Source organism: Palaemon carinicauda, unplaced genomic scaffold, assembly GCF_036898095.1.
Source record: "Palaemon carinicauda isolate YSFRI2023 unplaced genomic scaffold, ASM3689809v2 scaffold18, whole genome shotgun sequence".
NCBI classification, from domain to species: Eukaryota; Metazoa; Arthropoda; class Malacostraca; order Decapoda; family Palaemonidae; genus Palaemon; species Palaemon carinicauda.
In genome coordinates this window covers 455,771-477,736 of record NW_027169369.1, presented here as the reverse complement: position 1 = coordinate 477,736, position 21,966 = coordinate 455,771, and the positions used below count along the sequence as shown (strand labels likewise).

General features: G+C 39.1%; 4 protein-coding genes across 4 annotated transcripts; all 4 read right to left on the bottom strand.

Moving 5' to 3' along the window:
* Positions 1 to 10,901: 10,901 nt before the first annotated feature.
* Positions 10,902 to 11,342, bottom strand: LOC137635821 (uncharacterized). Its single transcript, XM_068368249.1, has one exon. The coding sequence runs from the start codon at positions 11,340 to 11,342 to the stop codon at positions 10,902 to 10,904; it is 441 nt and encodes a 146-aa protein (XP_068224350.1).
* A 249-nt stretch (positions 11,343 to 11,591) lies between these two features.
* On the bottom strand, positions 11,592 to 12,140 carry LOC137635820 (uncharacterized). Its single transcript, XM_068368248.1, has one exon. It carries the CDS (start codon positions 12,138 to 12,140, stop codon positions 11,592 to 11,594), a length of 549 nt encoding a protein of 182 aa, XP_068224349.1.
* Positions 12,141 to 12,329: 189 nt separating this feature from the next.
* LOC137635819 (uncharacterized) lies at positions 12,330 to 12,917 on the bottom strand. Its single transcript, XM_068368247.1, has one exon. The coding sequence runs from the start codon at positions 12,915 to 12,917 to the stop codon at positions 12,330 to 12,332; it is 588 nt and encodes a 195-aa protein (XP_068224348.1).
* A 399-nt stretch (positions 12,918 to 13,316) lies between these two features.
* On the bottom strand, positions 13,317 to 14,315 carry LOC137635818 (uncharacterized). The gene has a single exon (XM_068368246.1). It carries the CDS (start codon positions 14,313 to 14,315, stop codon positions 13,317 to 13,319), a length of 999 nt encoding a protein of 332 aa, XP_068224347.1.
* Between the last annotated feature and the right edge of the window lie 7,651 nt (positions 14,316 to 21,966).

Genomic DNA, 21,966 nt, shown 5'->3' with positions numbered 1-21,966 from the left:
ATTATGGAAGAAAGAGGGATAATAGAACCATCGAATGCATCGTGGCTAAGCCCTATTGTTCTTGTAAGGAAACCCTATCACACTTAAAGGATATGCCTCGATTACCGTAAAGTCAACACACACCTCCAGGTTGATATTCACCCTTTACCTAGATTGCAGGAAATAGTAGATACAGCTGCAGGAAACCATTATTATGCTTCCTTAGATATGAAAGATGCATATTATCATGTGGAATTAGATAAAGAGAGCAAGGATTTAACTACTTTTAGTTTCACTGTATAGATTTAAGCGCCTTCCTTTTGGATTAAGTTTCAGTCCAACTATATTTCCACGTATCTTGTCTAATATCTTGGCTCCTCTTATTAACAAAGGGTGGATTAAGAATTACGTAGATGGTATAGTTGTTTGGGCTCCCAGTTTTCCCATTCTGTTGAAAATGTTAAAGCATATATTCAAACTTTTCAATGACAAAGGAGTGAAGTTAAATCTAAGGAAATGTCAGATAGGCCAAAGGGAAATAAAGTTTTTAGGTCATATAATCTCAAAGGACGGTTGTAGACCATGTCCAGACAATATCAGAGCAATCAAAGGCATGAAACCACCTATCAATGTTAAGCAAACTAGGAGATTTCTGGGAATGTGTGGGTTTTACAGGATACACATTAAGGCAGTGGTTCCCAACCCCGGGGTCGCGACCCAAAATGGGGTCGGCAAGCACTTTTCTTGGGGTCGCGAAGGCATGATAATGATTTAAAAGGTGTTGGCTGTTATTGTTGGTTTAAGAAGATTCAATAGGCTTACCAAAAATGTTCCCCATTCTTACCTAAGTGGTATATATAAATCTAAAAAAAGAAGGATAGAATGACCCTACTCAAACTGAGTTGTTTCCCTTTTTTGCATATACCTTAATCCAGGACCCATATAAGTGGGTCCTGCCTTAATCTGACGATCAACTGGACCGATCATTCACATGTACATACATTACACTGCGGTCTATTGGCCTTTTTCAGCTCATTTTGTACAGAGAAGGTTTAACAAGAACGATTATCTCTGTAGAAAGTACTTATAGGGTTTATCCGTAGATTTAACAAATCTGTATTTTATATCTGGTCCCATCCTGTGTTTTATGTATATATATATATATATATATATATATATATATATATATATATATATATATATATATATATATATATATATATATATATATATATATATATATATATATATATATATATATATATATATATATATATATATATATATATATATATATTCAATTTCAATAGAGCAAGCAATAATAATAATAGGGAAGTATATATATATATATATATATATATATATATATATATATATATATATATATATATATATATATATATATATATATATATATATATATATATATATATATGTCTGGTTCTGATAATTTTTGTTAATTAAAGATATTGCGTGTGGTATGTCTGTGTCACTGTGCTACCAGTTGGTTTGAACAAACAATGAATTTGTATTTTGAAATGTATAGGTAAGGAGCATTGTTATGTTTAAGATGGTTATAACTTTCATTATTTAGGTTTATATCTGAAGGTTTTGTTTGCATTCGTGTGATAGAAAGTTTTTGATATTGGAATTATCTATTAATTATGATATTCATTAAATACTATATTTTAACTACAAATTAGGAAACTCAAAATAGTCATATATGCCGAAAATATTGTTGTTTATAAGCCTAAGCTGCAGTCAGACATGCATATATAAGACAAAAATGACAAATGAGTTGTTGGTGATTACTTAAAATGCAGATACGTAGTATAGTCTTAAATTCCGCCCCCTCCGCCTCCTCTCTCTCTCTCTCTCTCTCTCTCTCTCTCTCTCTCTCTCTCTCTCTCTCATTTGATTTTACAATAGGTTGTTTCAATTATGGCAATGGCAAACAACAAAGGAAAGCAGAAATATATGGAGGACTACGCTAACATTGGTTATACTTGCTTTATCTCAGCAGGAAAAGAAAAAACAAAAAAAAATTTGATATGCGGTGAAGTGCTTTCAGAAGAATCAATGACCCAAGATAAGTTAAGACATCTTTTTGTGTCGGGAATTTCGAACTGATCATTCAGAATCCCCGCCATAATCTTCACAAACTTTGCGTTAAATTGGGGCAAGGCAGGAAGATCTCACGGGCGTTTCTATGAATGAGCGCCGTCCAATACATGACAGTATTGAGGCGTAAATTTCTACCACCTAGCGGGGAAGGAGCGGGTGTCAGAAAAACAAAGTCTTCATTATTTACAATTCACAAAAATGATATTGTATTCATTCATGCAGGCAAAATTATCGATGTATATGTTTAGAGCCAAGGACTCGCTAGTTTGTTAGATTCTGGCAAATTACGGCCTTCCGCCAAAGTACTGAGTTTATCCTTTGATTAAACGTAAGACTTTAACTGTTTTTCTAGCTTGTATTCTATAAAGAAACTGAATTAAACTCCTTGTTGATTAAATAAAGTTAGAGTTCCCGCGCATTTTACAAGGACCCATTTATTAGTGCAGGAGACAGTAGTTTTCCTTTGAGCTATGCTGAGCAAGGCCCGGCATTTCTGCCTAAGCCCCGAACGACGTAAGTACCGTCTATGAAGTTATAGTGTGTCTCTCTGCCTCTGGCTCCTATCTAACCGCGGTACCAGGTCGGTTCCTTTGTCAGTGTAAGTTATGTGCATTTTTTATCTGTCTGTAAATTTATCATCCCTGGGATTAGGTATTTGATTTATGCCTCAGATGATGTCTGCAGACGCCGGTATGTCATTTACCAGAGAGTCATTAGAGTAATGTTGTAATTTCGCCAGTTTAGTTCAACCGTGCAAACATCCTGAGGGTTATCGTGTTCTAAGGCCATGAGAGCCTGTATTTGATTAAGTCAATTTCTTGTCAATATCGAGTAACTGCGTGTGCAGTAGGGTTGAAGACCTAACTTTCATTTTGCGTGATGTTTCTTAGTACACATTGGCTTAACCGCTCGTGATATCCTTCAGATTTTATTAGCGTGATTTGTTATTGTGTTTTTAACCCTGGATAGGTACGATGGGTCGTTTGCGACCCCGAGCGTCAAAAAAAAACAGGTTTTTCTCACGTGACTCACCCCCGTGACTGAATTTGTGGGTGATCGACCTGCAGGAGGTGTCTCCCCTACACGCTCTAGTAGTGTCCAGATGTGCATTGCTGTAGCTGTACTCCTTCCCCGATTTCTGAGACGCGTCGGGGTCGTTCGCGTCCGAGTTTACCCTTCTAAGGTAGTTTGCATAATTATCAAAGTTATTACGTATTATGAAATTGTCGTAGAATGGTGCAACTTGTATAGGTTATCAGTTGTGGAAAGTCTTGGTGGATTGTTTGGCTACCATGTGCATGATTTTTTTTTTAGTTAAAATGTCGTTCATCACCACGAGGACCATTTTACCGCGAGTGCCCCTTTTTCATTTTTTTTCATTTTTTTGCCAAGTCATTTTTCCGTAAGATATTGCCAAATAGGGTCGTAAAACTTTTGCTTGTTTAGTGTTGGAAAGAGTGTCTAGATGATCTGGCTACCCATGCATGACTTTGTTTTTGTCAGATACGACGTAGTTATTGGTATATTGGGTATTTAACTGCGGTTACCAATTTCTGTTTTTTTCAATATTTGTAAAAATTACTACGTAGTAAGGAATTGCCGTATATTATTCATTTTTTTTTCATGTTTATGTGTTAGAAAGTGTGCCTTGATGGTTGGGCTAACACGTGCATGTCTTTTTTTTTATCTGAGATGCCGTATATTAGAATGTCGGGCATTTTACCGCGAGTGTCTCTTTTTCATTTTTTTTCATTTTTTTGCCAAGTAATTTTTCCGTAAGATATTGCGAAATAGTATCGTAAAACTTTTGCTTTTTTAGTGTTGGAAAGTGTGTCTAGATGATCTGGCTACCCAGGCGTGATTTTGTTTTTGTCAGATACGACGTAGTTATTGGTATATTGGGTATTTAACTGCGGTTGCCAATTTCTGTTTTTTTTTTAATATTTATAAAAATTTACTACGTAGTAAGGAATTGCCGTATATTATTGATTTTTTTTTCATGTTTATGTGTTAGAAAGTGTGCCTTGATGGTTGGGCTAACACGTGCATGTCTTTTTTTTTTTATCTGAGATGCCGTATATTAGAATGTTGGGCATTTTTCCGCGAGTGCCCCTTTTTATTTGTTTTGCATTTTTTTGCTTAGTCATGTTACCGTAAGGAATTGGCAAGTAGTCTCGCAAAACTTATATTTTTATAGTGTTGGAAAGTGTTTCTAGATGATCTGGCTACCCATGCCTATTTTTTTTTTAGCCAGATATGGCGTATATATAAGTATGTGTTCGATTTTCCTGTGATTGCCATTTTTTCGTTTTTTCCCATTTCTTTCAAAATTACTACGTACTAAGGAACTATCACAGGTAATATTTCATTTATATGTTTATTTGTCGGAAAATGTGCCTTGATGGTTTGCCTAGCACGTGGCTGAAGTTTTTTTTTCTGAAATGCCGTATATTAGAATGGCCATTTTTCCACGAGTGCCCCTTTTTATTTGTTTTGCATTTTTTTGCTTAGTCATGTTACCGTAAGGAATTGGCAAGTAGTGTCGCAAAACTTATAATTTTATAGTGTTGGAAAGTGTTTCTAGATGATCTGGCTACCCATGCCTATCTTCTTTTTTTAGCCAGATATGGCGTATATATAGGTATGTGTTCGATTTTCCTGTGATTGCCATTTTTTCGTTTTTTCCCATTTCTTTCAAAATTACTACGTACTAAGGAACTATCACAGAGTAATGATTCCTCTAGATGTTTATTTGTCGGAAAATTTTGTTTACTTTTTTTTTTGATTGAATATCATCAAATTTTTTTAGCTAAAATATTATATTGTTTTACATTTTTTTTTTTTCGATTTTATTTCCCTTCAAAAAAATTTTTTTGGGTCAGAATTTTAATTTTATAGTCGTAAAATAATCGACAATTATCCAGCAACCCACCATACAATTTTTATGCATATCCAATAATAATTAGATTAGTAAATAACACCTTGAAATTGACATACCCTTCCTACATTTCAAGTGGCAGATTAGGGAGTCTGAGTCAGTGTGGTTGGCGGCCATTTTGTGGACATATCCGAAGCGTAAGCTGCCCTATCTATATATATTCTTGTTCCCTATAGAATTTGTGATATTTTGGTATATTTTTACCTGCATAAATATCATATTATATATTAGATATATGTATTTTTTTACGAAATTTCTAAGTACTCAAAAAATTACCTTTAGATATGGCCCCTGATATAAATGTAATTTACAAAATAATGAAGATTTTTTTACATATTTCTATTTTAGGATAACATATGTTTATTCCCTAAAAAAAATTAGCCACTTCCTATTTCATTTGGGTACCCAAAAAAATTCATGAAATTTGGACAATTTATTTTGGCCAAAAAAAGTTACCCTTTTTTTCTCATTTCAGATCTTCACCTCCATGGGTCTGACTTCATCCAAAATACATCAAGATGTGTCCTAAACATTCAAGAATCAATTCCTAAATGGATTTGTGTATATATGTATAAACTTTTTTTTATGAATTTTTATGTCAGGTCTTTTTTTTTCTACTTAATTTTTTAAAATATTTATAATAAATAGTTTTTCTGCAGATGAGTAGTATTTATCTTTACAGTTGTTTTAAGCATTCATTGAAGTTTTTTTTGGCAAAAGAAAAAAGGAGGTTACTGCAAAAACTGATTTTTCAAGAATTTTTTTTGGCGTCGGGGTCGTTCGTGTCCGAGTATACCCTTAAAGGGGTGTCTGAGGAGCGTACCTATCCAGGGTTAAATGATTATTTTTGTAATAAACCAGATTTTCTGACCATATTTTATTGAAACCCTCCTGAATTGTTTTAAAAAGCCAACCTCTCCAAGGTCTTATACTCGGCCCACTCCATCGGGCCTAGAATCATTGCAGTTTTAAATAAGTCGGAGGAAAATTCCCAACATTTTGAGTCAAAAAATGCAAAGTTCAGTAAAGAAAGCCCATTTTTTTTAAGAATAAGCATGTGGATCTAAAAAATTCTCTTCTTGACAGATAGAAATTAAGAAATAAAAAGAAAAAAAAAACGCATGTCATTGGTGAGGAATTCATTTCACCTTTTGCAAAAGACATCGTTCATGGCATATTTGCAGATAAGGGAGTTAAATCCTCGGAAATTGTAACGCTTTCTAATCATACTGTAGATCTCCAATTGATCTCATCACATCAAAAGTTGAAGAATCAACATATATAGGTAATCTTCCTCGGTTATTAGTTTATGACGATTTTAAGAATGAATTTCTTTCTTGCAGACCATTAGAAACAACTAAAGCTGTGGTATATATAAAAAAAAATAGAATAATTTCTTAAAAAAAGAGGATTGATGTGGGAAAATGTCGGTGGTGTGTGTACTGATTGTGCACCTTCTATGCTAGGTCGTAGATTAGGGTTTCAACAGAAGGTAAAGAATATTTCTCCAGAAGTTGTTGGAATTCATTGCATGATACATCGTTAAGTATTTTCTGCAGAAACATTGCCAAAGATTTGAAAAGTTATGCAATCAGTTGTTAAAGCAGTTAACTTTATAAAGTCAGATGCATTGAACAACCGCTTGTTTGCTAAAGTGTGTCATAATAAATGTATTCAAAGTATGAAGTTATGTAACAAACTGGAGTAAGGTAGCTACCAAAAGGTTGAATGGTGAGGTTAGAGAATTCTTATCTTGGCAAGGAAGAACAGAACTTTCCAGTTTCTTAGGTGATATGAGTAATTGGGCAAAAATTGCATACTTATTAGATTTTTAACAATTTTGAATTCCCTTAATCATCCACTTCAGAAAGAAAAACTAAATGCCTTTTAAATGAAGCTGAATCTCTTGGAGTAAATGACAAAAGAGAAATTTGTGCATGTTTCCCACATTAAATGCATCTGTTGAATAAAATGACCCTGATATTCCATTCAAACAGTTTTCAAAGGTTACTCATTCTTCTTAGAGACCTTAAAAGAGGAATTTAGCCAATATTTTCCAGAAAAACCTCGGTTATCCAACACGTTACTTCGAATAAACCATTTGAAAATATTCCTGAAAGATAACCAAAAGAATTTACTGATCTTATTACATCTGACAGTGCTAAAGCTGACTTTGATTCCCTAAAAGAGATTCAGTTTTGGATAAAGCAGTTACGTCGATATCCAAATTTGGCTAAAGGTATGCTTAAAATGTTATGCCCTCTTCTTCGACATATGTTTGAAGTGACCTTTTCATTTGTACTTTTATTAAAGTCAAAGCTGAGACCTAATCTCCATGCTGAAGATGAACTACGTTGTGCTTTATCGTATACATCACTGCGGATTGAGATACTGTCATGGAAAGCAGTTCTAACTATCACATGAATGACATGAAGAACATCATCTTAATTATCAGGATAATGCTTGAGTACTCATATCAATAACATTCTATTATGCATTGTGTCTTATATAAAGAAACTATATATTATATATAAGTGCATTTTTGGGTTTTTGCTATTCAATGATAAACAGTGTACTTTAATCAATAATATTCTTTTATCTAAAAAAAATAATTTTCAGGTAGCCTTGATATTTGAGTGGGGTCGCAAAAAGTATGGTCAAGCTGAAATTGAGTCACCACTAGAAGAAGGGTGGGAACCACTGCATTAAGGATTATGCTAAAATTGCTGTTCCCATGACTAATCTCTTAAGAGAGAAAGAACCCTTCCTGTGGACAAAGAATTGTCAGTCCAGCTTTGAACAGATGACACAAGCAATAGTCACTGCTCCAGTGTTAGTAAAGGCTCAAATGACTAAACCCTTTGAATTATTTACAGACGCTAGTTTAGATCATGTAGGTGCGGTTTTGATGCAGAGGTAAGATGGTCAGTTGAAACTTGTTAGATATTTCTCTAAGAAACTGAAGCCAGTTAAGCAGCGCTACAGTGCCACTGACAGAGAAGCACTTGGTATTGTCTTAGCATGTCGTAGGCTTCATCCTCTTCTTTGGGGTGTTCCATTTACTATTCACACAGATCATCAGCCTCTAGTATCACCTGAGATTAATAGGTCTTTGGGATTTAACCAAGCCAGCTTTGAAGTTCGGTCATGAATCATTGTCAGGTCACTTAGGAATACACAAAACAATTGATACTATTGAAAACTTATTTTATTGGCCTTCATTGCGATCTGATGTTACCAAATATGTAAGTGAATGTGTCATGTGTCAAAAACGTAAAGCTAGTAGTTCTTTGCTATAACAGTTTCAGGAATTGCCTCCAGTAACTAAACCTTTAGAGAGAACCAGTCTTGATTTAACAGATATGTTATCTGGTGCAAATGGTTATGGATATGTATTGACTGTTATTGATCATTATAGCTGGTATGTTAAGTCCTATCCCTTGCGAAGTAAGTCTACAGAGGAGGTAAGCAAAACTTCCTTATGTATCTGAATGATTTTGGTATACCTATGACTGTCATTCTGGATAATGATGCTGAATTCACTTCAAATCAATTTAGAGAATTATGTCGCGAACATAAGATCAATGCAGGTTATATTACCCCATATCATCTACAAGGAAACAGTGTTAGTGAAGGGATGCATCGAACTATGAAGACAGTACTAAACGTGATGTGTAAAGGACATCCTTATCAATGGCCAAAGTACTTAGGTGAAACACAGCATGTGCTCATTTCTGCTGTACATACCACTCTTGGTGAACAGCCTCACTATGTATTTTTCTCTCGCAGCACCCCTACGCAAGTTACTAGTGTGTTACCCACAAAAAAATGATGGTTTAGAAGAGATTGCTATTGCAAAAGCACATGAAGTAATTAAAAAAACTCATAGAGAGATGGCCAGCAGGTATCACGCATTAACCAATCAAAAGAGGAAGAATGAGAAAGTGGATGAAAACTGTCTTGTATGGGTTAAAAATGAAAATGTGATTCCCAGCACAAGTCAGAAACTAAACCCAAGATGGTCTGGTCTTTATGTAGTAACTAAAGTGTTTAGGGATGGTGCTAAATATGAGTTGAAAACTTGTTTGACCACACCATTATTGAACGTGCTGCTGACAAAGTAAAACCTTTTGTAGGACAAGAACAGTAGCTAGTAAAAAGGCAGGAAATGTAAATTATCAATCCGAATGTGAACAAAAGAGTACAAACTAGAGGTGCTTGCAATATTGTTCCTCCCTCTAGATGAATTGAGGAAATTTGAGATGATTATACTTTTTATACTGTATTTTGTATTTTTTTACTTTTATATGAAAATGTATTTTATTCTGTGCCTTAAAATTGTTCATGCATATGACAAATATGTTAATTTCCAAGTGTCTTTATGGGTTATGTTCATAGATTATGGATCTGATAATAACACTTCGTTACTGTGAATTTCTACCCGGTTGAGATTGTATATCAAGAGTAACCCCATCCAAATGCTTTACAAACTCTGGTGGAGTAGTTCAAGTTATGTGACTGATGTGTAAGTTAGTCATTAGGATGCTTTAAGAGGTATATTATCTTCAAAGGATCTTTTTTCCTGCTCAGGGTTATTGAGTGCATGATACTGAATGACATGAAGAGTGTAGAACACCAGAGAGGGGTTCACTCTCTCGGCTAAAGTTCTAAGTTATTGGTGTGTAGGTCTTGAAACTCATGTATTTTATGAATAGATATATTGAAGAGTACAACTTGTATATCGGACAAGGTTTTAGCTGCAAAAAAAGGAAAAAAAAAAAAAAAAAACAGCTCGTCAATAAGAAAATACAGCAATGGTACAGGATTACATTAATTGCAATAGGGTTCATTATAATACATAAATACAAGTCAATAAAGAAAATACAGCAATGATACAGGATTACATTAATTGCAATAGGGTTCATTATAATACATAAATACAAGTCAATAAAGAAAATACAGCAATGGTACAGGATTACATTAATTGCAATAGGGTTCATTAGAATAGATAATAGACTTACATCTTTTCCCAACGCCAATTCTGTTTCAAGTGAATAGTTATCGAGCCAAATGTGTGATTGGTCCTTCACGCACGGAGAGACACTCCTAAATCACCTCATCAGTCAACACAGCAAGCTGAGCGCAGAGATGCTCACACCACAGCGGACAGCCATGCACTGCCAAGGTCCGGGGCCGTGACGTCACTCTGTCTAGCGCGAGATGCCCCTCTGAGCCGACCAATCATGGAGCTAGACCATCGCTATGCCCATATAAGGTTGTTTTCGGCGCTTAGAGTTGGTCCTGGAGAACGTAATAAGGGAAACTAAATTAATCCTCATGGTTAACAAAGAACACAAAAGATTTCTTGGAAATACGTTATGGCATATCTTACACTGCCCCTATTTGGTCATGGGCTAAATATTTCCGTAGATACGGCATCACTTGGGTTACTTCATTCAAATGACCTTGCTATATTTTCAACTCAAATAATAAAATTCAAAATTTACAAAATGCAGCGAGCAGCGCTCGGTGTACGCTAATTAAACCTCATATACATCACTTTATATCATCGCCTTTATCATTTTCCAAGAGAAGGCACAGTTTCTGCATGGCCCTACTGAACTCGCCGTTCTCAGTCTTGATCAAAGCTTGACGTACGCGACCGTCAGCACTCCGAGTGACCTCCATGACTTTCCCTAGAGGCCAGCTGCTTCGGGGAAGCCGCTCGTCCAGCGTTAGAACGACGTCACCGACGTTAATGTCACGCTTTGGGACTGACCACTTCTGGCACTCCTGAATCAGAGGGAGATACTCCTGTATCCACTTGCACCAGAATTCGTCAGCGAGGAACTGTGCCTGTCTACATCGTGAGGGGATCGTGTGACCCTTTCAAAGTTAGGATTATGTTAGGCGTGAGAGGAGCAGGGCAGTTCGGGTCGCCGTTGATCTTCGTCAGAGGTCGGCTATTAACAACAGCCTCCACTTTGCAGAACAGAGTGCGAAGCGTTTTATCAGTCGTGACTTGTTGGAGACAGGCCGCTGTAAGGGCTCTTCGGACGGACCTGATCAGACGCTCCCACACTCCGCCAAAGTGTGAGGCACGTGGTGGATGAAAGTTCCACTCTATGCCTCGGATCGAGAGTGTGTCTCTGATTTCTCCTTCGTTGAAGCGCTGGAGAGCTTCTCTTAGCTCTTGTTCCATGGCCACAATGTTGGTCCCGTTGTTGGACCACATTCTCTTGATAGGCCCCCTACGAGCGATGAAATGCCTGATGGCATTGACGAAGGAGTCTTGTTCCATTGTATCGATCACTTCCAGGTAGACTGCTCGCGAGGTGAGGCACGTAAAAATAGCACCCCAACGCTTCACTGTGGACCTTCCATGCTTCACTAAGAACGGTCCGAAGCAGTCCGACCCAGTATTAGTAAAGGGGGGTTCATCTGGACAAAGGTGGTCGGATGGCAGTTCAGCCATCACCTGAACTACAGGACGACGACTTAGTCTGCGACAGACCAAGCATTCTCGAATGACAGTCTTGACTATCGCATTTCACCAGACGATCCAGTAGTTTGTCCTCAACTGGGTCATCAGGTGGCTCTGGCCACAATGACCGCAGGACTCGTGCGTGGCTCTCACCATAAGCTTGACCGCCAGAGAACTGCTGGGTAGGATGATTGGATTCTTGGCCGTATCTGCCAGTGTTGATTTCTGCAATAGACCACCAACGTGGAGCAATCCATCCTCGAGAAATGGTCTTAACTTGATTAATTTACTAGACCTCTTCAGCGATCTTTCCTTCTTCGAGAGGGTGCTTAACTCTTCTTCATACTCTTGCCTCTGGGTCAGTCTCCAGATCAAATTCTCCGCGGTACGCAGCTCCGCACTCGAGAGTGAGTCGCCGCTGTATGGGCGAGCTTTCTGCATGTGGCGGATAAATCTTGTCATCCACGCGACGGTCCTGAGAAACTTCAACCAGGAGGAGAATATTGTCGCTATTGATTCAATGAACTTTGGTTCTTTCTTCCTTATATCGAAGACAGGAGAAGTCTTCACTTCGGCGTCTGGATCAAGCTCTCCTCTGACAACGTCTTCGGGCATGGTTGGCTAGTGCGTTTCGTCCATCTTGAGGAAATCTGGTCCTGAAAACCACAAAGATGATTGGAGGAAGTCAGCGACGGAGAGGCTACGTGATGCGAGGTGTGCTGGGTTCGCAGTAGTATTGATGTATCTCCACGCCATAATGTTGGATGTATCCCTAATGAGATTGACACTATTGTCCACGAAGGTCTAATACCTCGCAGTCGGATTTCTGAGATATTTCATCACTAAGGTGCTATCAGTCCAGAAGACTAACGGGGCCAGTTTCAGATCGAGCTCAGTCTTCAGCTTTGAGTCCTTCTGTGCAGCGAAAGCAGCCGCCGTCAGCTCAAGACGAGGGATGCTGGTCCTTTTCAGAGGGGCGACTCTCGCCCGTCCTATGACGAGAGTGTAATGAATCTTTCCGTTGACACCAACTACATGAAAGTAAGAGACTACACCATAGCCTGTCTGACTTGCATCTGCAAAGTGGTGCAGCTGAAGGGTGTCAACATCTCCGAAGTCTGGTGGTATGAAGGTCCTTCGTAGTTGGAACTCTTCCAGTTGTGGCAACTGCGCGAGCCAGGTCTTCCATCGAACAAGTTCATCAGTACACATCTCCTCATCGCACGAGAGCTTCCTTCGGCACATTTCTTGCAACAGGATCTTCGCGATGAAAGTGACGGGGGATAAGTAGCCCAAGGGGTCGTAGATCGATGCAACAACAGAGAGCACACCACGTCGGTTGAAAGGTTTGTCTTTAAGGACGATTCTGAACGTGAACACGTCTATGCTCATATTCCAATGGATCCCCAGGGCTCGTTCAGTTGGCAGCTCATCCTTATTCAAGTCTAGGACAGCCACAGAGTCATCTCGTTCTTCTCCGGGGATTGCAGCTAGAATTCGCTTGCTGCTGGAGGTCCATTGGTTAAGACGGAAACCTCCATCCCCGCACAGGTTGATCAGATCTCTGGTCAGTTTAAATCATTCTTCCTCATCATCCATCGCCTTAAGGAGGTTGTCGACGTAGAAGTTGCGACGTATAGAGTTAGAAGCTTTTTCGTTATACTTGCTTCCGAAGTCCAGGGCTGTTTTGCGTAAGCAGAAGTTAACGACGCTCGGCGATGATCTTGCGCCAAAAATGTGGGATGTCATTCTGAAGACTTGCAGTTCTCTGCTGGAGACACCTTCTGGCCATCAGAGGTACCTCAGGCAGTCTCTGTTCTCTTCAGGTACCTTCATCTGATGGAACATCTCCTGCACGTCTGCTGTGATGGCATGTTGACCCTCTCTAAAATGCAGGTGAACACCCGGCAGGCTATTGGTGAGGTCGGGGCCTTGCATCAGATGTTCGTTGAGAGATGTTCCTCGGTGCCTTGCTTTCAGATCGAAGATCACTAGGTCTTTCTGTTTGACAGGATGCCTGACAGAGTGGTTCGGCATGAGCCATACGCGCCCGTCCTTCCTGTCTAGCTGACTTACAGAAACCCTTTCTGCATAGCCCTTATCAGTATATTTCTCCATCTGAGCTACGTAGGATGTGTTGTAAGCTTCGTCATTTTCTAGTCTTCTTTTCAAGCTTCGGGCTCGCCGAATTGCCATTTTCATATTATCTGGTAGAGGAGTAAAGTCCTTGAATGGCAGCTTGGCCACGTACTTTCCATGTCGATGCTGTGTCGTGTTATTCAAGGTGGCCAGGAATCTTTTATCCTCTAGGGAATCTTCCAATCTGGAGAGGGATTCCTTTTCGAAGAAATCTCTATTAAAATGACTCTGCAGTAGCTCTGACAAGTCTTGAGGGTCAAATTTTCGATGAACATGATGCACGGGTGAGACCTCCGATGCACACCGGTCTCCAGTAGGACCGAAAGCCACCCAACCAAGCTTGGTTAGGTAGGCGGATGGCTCATTGGCAGTGCCGTGGCGTTGCTCCAGAATGATTCGATTCAGGGTCGTGTCTAACCCGATAACAAGCTGGACCTGTTCGTGGTAAGTTGGCATACTTTGCAGATCTACGTCTGCCATGTGTGGCCATCTCTTCAGCCGGTCCGAAGGCATTATGTAGTCCGTCGACACATTAATTTTGCCAGTAACAAAGACTTCTTTTACTCGTTCTTCCTCCTCACCTCCGTTGATGTTACCAAGGGTGAGTTGGACCACTTCCTTGCAGGCGAACGTACCGGCCTCTGTCACCATGGTCTGGTTGCAAGGCCTTCCCGTTCAACCTAGCCGGTCTATTAGGCTCCTTGCGGCTAACGTGGGTGCGGCTCCTCCATCTATTAAGCCGACCGTAGTGCACGTTCCGTTCACCATGACTGGGATAAGCTTCAACATTGTACAACTATCCGGTCGTCGGTCAGTGGACATGGCGTGTACGTGCCCCATCGTCGCAGGAGTCCCAGCCTCTAGAGCGGTTTCGGTGTTAGTTCTATCAGGTGGTGTATTGCTAGTCGTCCTGGCCTTCGCTTTAGGTTTGTCAGATGTCTTGGACACAGTTGCTCTCTTGGAGTTTGCACTGTCCCTTGGAGGGGTTTACTTCACATAGTGCAAGAGCGTGTGATGCGTCCCCAAGCCGCACTTGCCACACGTAGATTCTTCTTCACAGGCTTCGTGATTGTGCGCGACATTTAGGCATCTGAAGCAGAGTTTGGCATCCACCACAGCATTCCAGCAGTCATCCAAATTAAGGCTTTGGAATCGGTGGCAAGACTGAATTCCGTGCTTATTTTTCTTGCAGTATACACAATATATCCCATTGTCGGAAGGAGAGCTGTGGTGAACAGGCAAGGCTTTAGCTTTAACCCTGGATAGGTAAGCTCCTCGGACACCCCTTTAAGGGTATACTCGGACGCGAGCGACCCCGACGCCAAAAAAAATTCCTGAAAAATCAGTTTTTACAGTAACCTCCTTTTTTCTTTTGCCAAAAAAACTTCAAAGAATGCTTAAAACAACTGTAAAGATAAATACTACTCATCTGCAGAAAAACTATTTATTATAGATATTTTAAAAAATTAAATAGAAAAAAAAGAACTTACATAAAAATTCATAAAAAAAGTTTATACATATATACACAAATCCTTTTAGGAATTGATTCTTGAATGTTTAGGACACATCTTGATGTATTTTGAATGAAGTCAGACCCATGGAGGTGAAGATCTGAAATGAGAAAAAAAAGGGTAACTTTTTTTGGCCAAAAAAATTTGTCCAAATTTCATGAATTTTTTTGGGTACCCAAATGAAATAGGAAGTGGCTAATTTTCTTAGGGAATAAAAATATGTTATCCTAAAATAGAAATATGTAAAAAAATCTTCATTATTTTGTAAATTACATTTATATCAGGGGCCATATCTAAAGGTAATTTTTTGAGTACTTAGAAATTTCGTAAAAAATACATATATTTAATATATAATATGATATTTATGCAGGTAAAAATATACCAAAATATCACAAATTCAATAGGGAACAAAAATATATATAGATAGGGCAACTTACGGTTCGGATATGTCCACAAAATGGCCGCCAACCACACTGACTCAGACTCCCTAATCTGCCACTTGAAATGTAGGAAGGGTAAGTCAATTTCAAGGTGTTATTTACTAATCTAATTATTCTTGGATATGCATAAGAACTGTATGGTGGGTTGCTGGATAATTGTCGATTATTTTACGACTATAAAATTAAAATTCTGACCCAAAAAAAATTTTTTGAAGGGAAATAAAATCGAAAAAAAAAATGTAAAACAATATAATATTTTAGCTAAAAAAATTTGATGATATTCAATCAAAAAAGAAGTAAACAAAATTTTCCGACAAATAAACATCTAGAGGAATCATTACTCTGTGATAGTTCCTTAGTACGTAGTAATTTTGAAAGAAAAGGGAAAAAACGAAAAAGTGGCAATCGCAGGAAAATCGAACACATACCTATATATACGCCATATCTGGCTAAAAATAAAGATAGGCATGGGTAGCCAGATCATCTAGAAACACTTTCCAACACTATAAAAATACAAGTTTTGCGACACTACTTGCCAATTCCTTATGGTAACATGACTAAGCAAAAAAATGCAAAACAAATAAAAAGGGGCACTCGCGGAAAAATGGCCAACATTCTAATATACGGCATTTCAGAAAAAAAAAATTTCAGCCACGTACTAGGCAAACCATCAAGGCACATTTTCCGACAAATAAACATCTAAATGAATCATTACTCTGTGATAGTTCCTTAGTACGTAGTAATTTTGAAAGAAATGGGGTAAAACGAAAAAATAGCAATCACAGGAAAATTGAACACATACCTATATATACGACATATCTGGCTAAAAAAAAAGATAGGCATGGGTAGCAAGATCATCTAGAAACACTTTCCAACACTATAAAATTATAAGTTTTGCGACACTACTTGCCAATTCCTTACGGTAACATGACTAAGCAAAAAAATGCAAAACAAATAAAAAGGGGCACTCGCGGAAAAATGGCCATTCTAATATACGGCATTTCAGAAAAAAAAATTTCAGCCACGTGCTAGGCAAACCATCAAGGTACATTTTTCGACAAATAAACATATAAATGAATAATTCATTACTTTGTGATAGTTCCTTAGTACGTAGTAATTTTGAAAGAATTGGGAAAAAACGAAAAAATGGCAATCACCGGAAAATCGAACACATACCTATATATACGCCATATCTGGCTAAAAAAAAGATAGGCATGGGTAGCCAGATCATCTAGAAACACTTTCCAACACTATAAAAATATAAGTTTTGCGACATTTCTTGCCAATTCCTTACGGTAACATGACTAAGTAAAAAAATGAAAAACAAATAAAAAGGGGCACTCGCGGAAAAATGGCCAACATTTTATTATACGCATTTCAGAAACAAAAATTTCAGCCACGTGCTAGGCAAACCATCAAGGCACATTTTCCGACAAATAAACATCTAAATGACTCATTACTCTGTGATAGTTCCTTAGTACGTAGTAATTTTGAAAGAAATGGGAAAAAAACGAAAATATGGCAATCACAGGAAAATCGAACACATACCTATATATACGCTATATCTGGCTAAAAAAAAATAGGCATGGGTAGCCAGATCATCTAGAAACACTTTCCAACACTATAAAAATATAAGTTTTGCGACACTACTTGCCAATTCCTTACGGTAACATGACTAAGCAAAAAAATGCAAAACAAATAAAAAGGGGCACTCGCGGAAAAATGCCCAACATTCTAATATACGGCATCTCAGATAAAAAAAAGACATGCACGTGTTAGCCCAACCATCAAGGCACACTTTATAACACAAACATGAAAAAAAAATCAATAATATACAGCAATTCCTTACTACGTAGTAAATTTTTACAAATATTGAAAAAAAACCGAAATTGGCAACCGCAGTTGAATACCCAATATACCAATAACTACGTCGTATCTGACAAAAACAAAGTCACGCATGGGTAGCCAGATCATCTAGACACACTTTCCAACACTAAAAAAGCAAAAGTTTTACGACACTATTTGGCAATATCTTACGAAAAAATGACTTGGCAAAAAAATGAAAAAAAATGAAAAAGGGGCACTCACGGCAAAATGCCCAACATTCTAATATACGGCATCTCAGATAAAAAAAAAGACATGCACGTGTTAGCCCAACCATCAAGGCACACTTTCTAACACATAAACATGAAAAAAAATCAATAATATACGGCAATTCCTTACTACGTAGTAAATTTTTTACAAATATTGAAAAAAAAAACAGAATTTGGCAGCCGCAGTTAAATACCCAATATACCAATAACTACGTCGTATCTGACAAAAACAAAGTCACGCATGGGTAGCCAGATCATCTAGACACACTTTCCAACACTAAAAAAGCAAAAGTTTTACGACACTATTTGGCAATATCTTACGGAAAAATGACTTGGCAAAAAAATGAAAAAAAAATTAAAAAGGGGCACTCGCGGTAAAATGGTCCTCGTGGTGATGAACGACATTTTAACTAAAAAAAAAATCTTGCACATGGTAGCCAAACAATCCACTAAGACTTTCCACAACTAATAACCTATACAAGTTGCACCATTCTACGACAATTTCATAATACGTAATAACTTTGATAATTATACAAATTACCTTAGAAGGGTAAACTCGGTCGCGCTCGACCCCGACGCGTCTCAGAAATCGGGGAAGGAGTACAGCTACAGCAATGCACATCTGGACACTACTAGAGCGTGTAGGCGAGACACCTACTGCAGGTCGATCACCCACAAATTCAGTCACGGGGGTGAGTCACGGGGGTGAGTCACGTGAGAAAAGCCTGTTTTTTTTTTTACGCTCGGGGTCGCGAACGACCCACCGTACCGTTCCAGGGTTAATCGGCTTGCTCGTGTCCTCTGGTTTGCCCTTGGATGGACGACGGTTGCACTCGTAGTACTTCAGTTCTTTAGCAACCAGTGCATGTCTCTCCACAAAGGTGATCAGGGCTGGAAGCTTGTGTTCGTGTTCTAGGTACTTGGAGACCCATCTTACCCGAAGAGGGTGAGGGAGCTTTTCCACTATCTTACTTATTGTTTCTTGCAGCTCAATTCTAGTGTAATTTGCACACAGTGCTGCCTTCACCTTCTTTAGGTAAGAAGCATAGTTCATTAAACCTTCGCTCTCACCTGCTGGGATTTCCTTCCTTTCGAGAAGCTGACGAATAAAAGCTTCGGTAACATCGACTTCTCTGCCGTAGAATTCACTCAGCTGCTTCCAAGCTTCATCGTACCCAATTGTCGGTGACAGGTGCAAGCAGTGCTCAACCAGGTTTCTCGGAGGCCCATCTAGGATATGATACAAGTGGTTCAGCCTGCACTCTGGGTCCGAGGTATTGTTCTCAATGTGCCATTTGAAGGACATCTTGACCCAATTAAATTTGGTGAAGTCGCCTCCAAAGTGCTCAAGTTTAGTAGGTGGTAACAGCGTTGACCGCGCCAACTCATTGCTGCTAGCAAGAGTGCATTCGAGTGCCTTAAGCACTTGAGAGTTGTTGGTCAAGGGGTCAGTGACAGAGGGTTCAAATGTGGCATGTCGTGGTGTGAAAGGAGTTGAGGTGGGATCCAATGGCCGTGAGTGGACTTCCATGGGTGTAGAATGGCATTCTGGTCCTCTTGTATGTTCTACAGAGTCCAATGTCCGCATAGCACTTGGGTCATTCTCGTGGTGGTGGGCGACACTTAGCTTCCATTGATTGATCCTCGATCCATATTCAGTCTTCACGATTTTTACACTGGGAACTCTCACGCTTCCGGTATGTGAAGACACTTCCGAACCACATTGCGACTCTCCTGCCTCCGATCTAATTTCGTATTCAAGTTGCTGTCTCTGAACCTCGAGCTCGGCCTTCAGCAATGCAGGGTCCGCTAGTCCTCTAGCGGCCCGATCCTCGGCATCTCTCTGAGCAGCGAGTTCATCAGCTTCAGCTTTCTTCTTGGCGGCACGTTCTTCCTCTTCTAAGTGTGCCTCCAGTTGAACCTTGGCTAAGTTAGCTTGCGCTTTTAACAGCTTTCGGCGGACCTCAACTGTGTTGCTCTTGGATGACGTTCTTGGTTTTAATGATCTCTCCGATATGATGACGATGTTCCCAGCTCGGCGTCAATGTCTGAGAAAGATTCACTTCTTGATAGTCAGGTTACAATCAGTCATCTAAGAATTGGCGTTGGGAAAAGATCTAAAACTGTAGAACACCGGAGAGGGGTTCACTCTCTCGGCTAAAGTTCTAAGTTATTGGCGTGTAGGTCTTGAAACTCACGTCTTTTATAATTAGATATATTGAAGAGTACAACTTGTATATCGGACGAGGTTTTAGCTGCAAACAAAAAAAAACAGCTTGTCAATAAAAAAATAAAATACAGCAATGGTACAGGATTACATTAATTGTAATAGGGTTCATTAGAATAAATAATAGACTTACATCTTTTCCCAACGCCAATTCTGTTTCAAGTTCAGTTCCAAAGAACATTCACAGGTGGTACCGTTAATCTCCTGCGAGTGATTAGTTATCGAGCCAAATGTGTGATTGGTCCTTCACGCACGGAGAGACACTCCTAAATCACCTCATCAGTCAATACAGCAAGCTGAGCGCAGAGATGCTCACACCACAGCGGACAGCCATGCACTGCCAAGGTCCGGGGCCGTGACGTCACTCTGTCTAGCGCGAGATGCCCCTCTGAGCCGACCAATCATGGAGCTAGACCATCGCTATGCCCAAATAAGGTTATGTTTTCGGCGCTTAGAGTTGGTCCTGGAGAACGTAATAAGGGAAACCAAATTAATCCTCATGGTTAACAAAGAACACAAAAGATTTCTTGGAAATACGTTATGGCGTATCTTACAAAGAAGTTGTTTGTAAGGAAAATAATCCTAAGTGATTATACCCTTAATGAGGAGTGACTAAGTCTTAATTGAATTTAAGATCACTCTTACGTAGGTGTTTTATCCTGGTAAGGTTATTAGGATGGTTAGGTAAAAACGTGCCTTAAGGGTGGCGGCCCACAACTTGCTCTGTATTCCTGTCAGCAGACCTTGAAGATTAAATGTTGCGGCCTATATCCGGCTGAGAGATGGCTACTATTCATAGCTTATAAAACTTGTTGTTAGATCTGTTTTCTACCGTAGATTTTGCAGTTAGTTGATAGTTCTTGATAAATGAAAACCAATTTCCGTAGGGGTAAAATGATGTAATGAGAGAAATGCTTCATTCAACTGAATGGTAATTCCATTTACGATTATTAGACTTAATAAACGAATTAGTTTTCATCTCATCAAAATGTTATGTTAGCTCGACGTAGTTGAGATGGTGTAGGATCGAGTGTGCATACGCAGAGGTGTAGAGAGGCGTAACAAAGGAGTAGTTGTGTGTGTGGTCGAGAGTTTGTGATTGTGATCCTCGGGCGTAGCTGTGCTAGGTAAGCGCAGAGCGCACTCTTCGAGCCGACAGCGACCAGTGTAGAGGGGAAACGGTGTTGCTCCCCCTTATTATTATTATGTGTAATTATTACTTTCTCCCTTGTAAAAGGTATGCACTTGTCTTAGTTATAATTGGTGTTTTATTAACACCTGATATTGTCTATTGTGGTTAACCTTTTGAATGTATCAAATAAATATACAATAATTTTGCCAGTATTGAAACTGTTTTATGCAATGCTTGCATGTGGTTGGAATTGTGCCAGACTATTCGGTGTGTGAATGTGTAAGCAAAAGAAAATGAACCATAACCAGAGAGAAGGATCAAATGTAGTCCTGTCTGGCCAGTCAAAAGACCCCATAACTCTCAAGTGGTAGTATCTCAACGGGTGGCTGGTGCCCTGGCCAGCCTACTACTCCCAAAAGCTATTTAAGTTTGCCCATTTCGAGTGAATGGAAAATAGCTGTCTGCTGAAGAAGGTGATGAATGCAAGAGTTGATGATAGAAGTTGCAAGAGGAAGGCCAGGGTTAGGGTTGGTGGTTTAAAGGTCACTCATGAATGGCAAAGCAAGGCACTGGCATTACCCTATCAAGCAGCTCAATGCCCTAGAAACTGACCATTTATACATATGATTATCGCCCAAACCCCATCTTCATGCTAGCTAGGACCAAGGGGGGCCAGGCAATGGCTGCGTGTGACTCAGCAGATAAAGCTAGTGGCTCCCCCAAACTCCCCATCCTTAGCTCATAATGATAGTGAGGTTGCAGCGACCAAAGAAGCTAACAAGTTTGAGCAGGACTCAAACCCGTCTGGTAATCACCAGGCAAGGACGCTACCACCCAGTCACCATAACCTTCTGTCATTTTATATATATATATATATATATATATATATATATATATAT

Coding starts and splice junctions, on each gene's coding strand:
- LOC137635819 (XM_068368247.1), bottom strand. CDS start 12,917: ATGAGCATAGACGTGTTCACGTTCAGAATCGTCCTTAAAGACAAACCT.
- LOC137635818 (XM_068368246.1), bottom strand. CDS start 14,315: ATGGTGACAGAGGCCGGTACGTTCGCCTGCAAGGAAGTGGTCCAACTC.
- LOC137635821 (XM_068368249.1), bottom strand. CDS start 11,342: ATGGAACAAGACTCCTTCGTCAATGCCATCAGGCATTTCATCGCTCGT.
- LOC137635820 (XM_068368248.1), bottom strand. CDS start 12,140: ATGCCCGAAGACGTTGTCAGAGGAGAGCTTGATCCAGACGCCGAAGTG.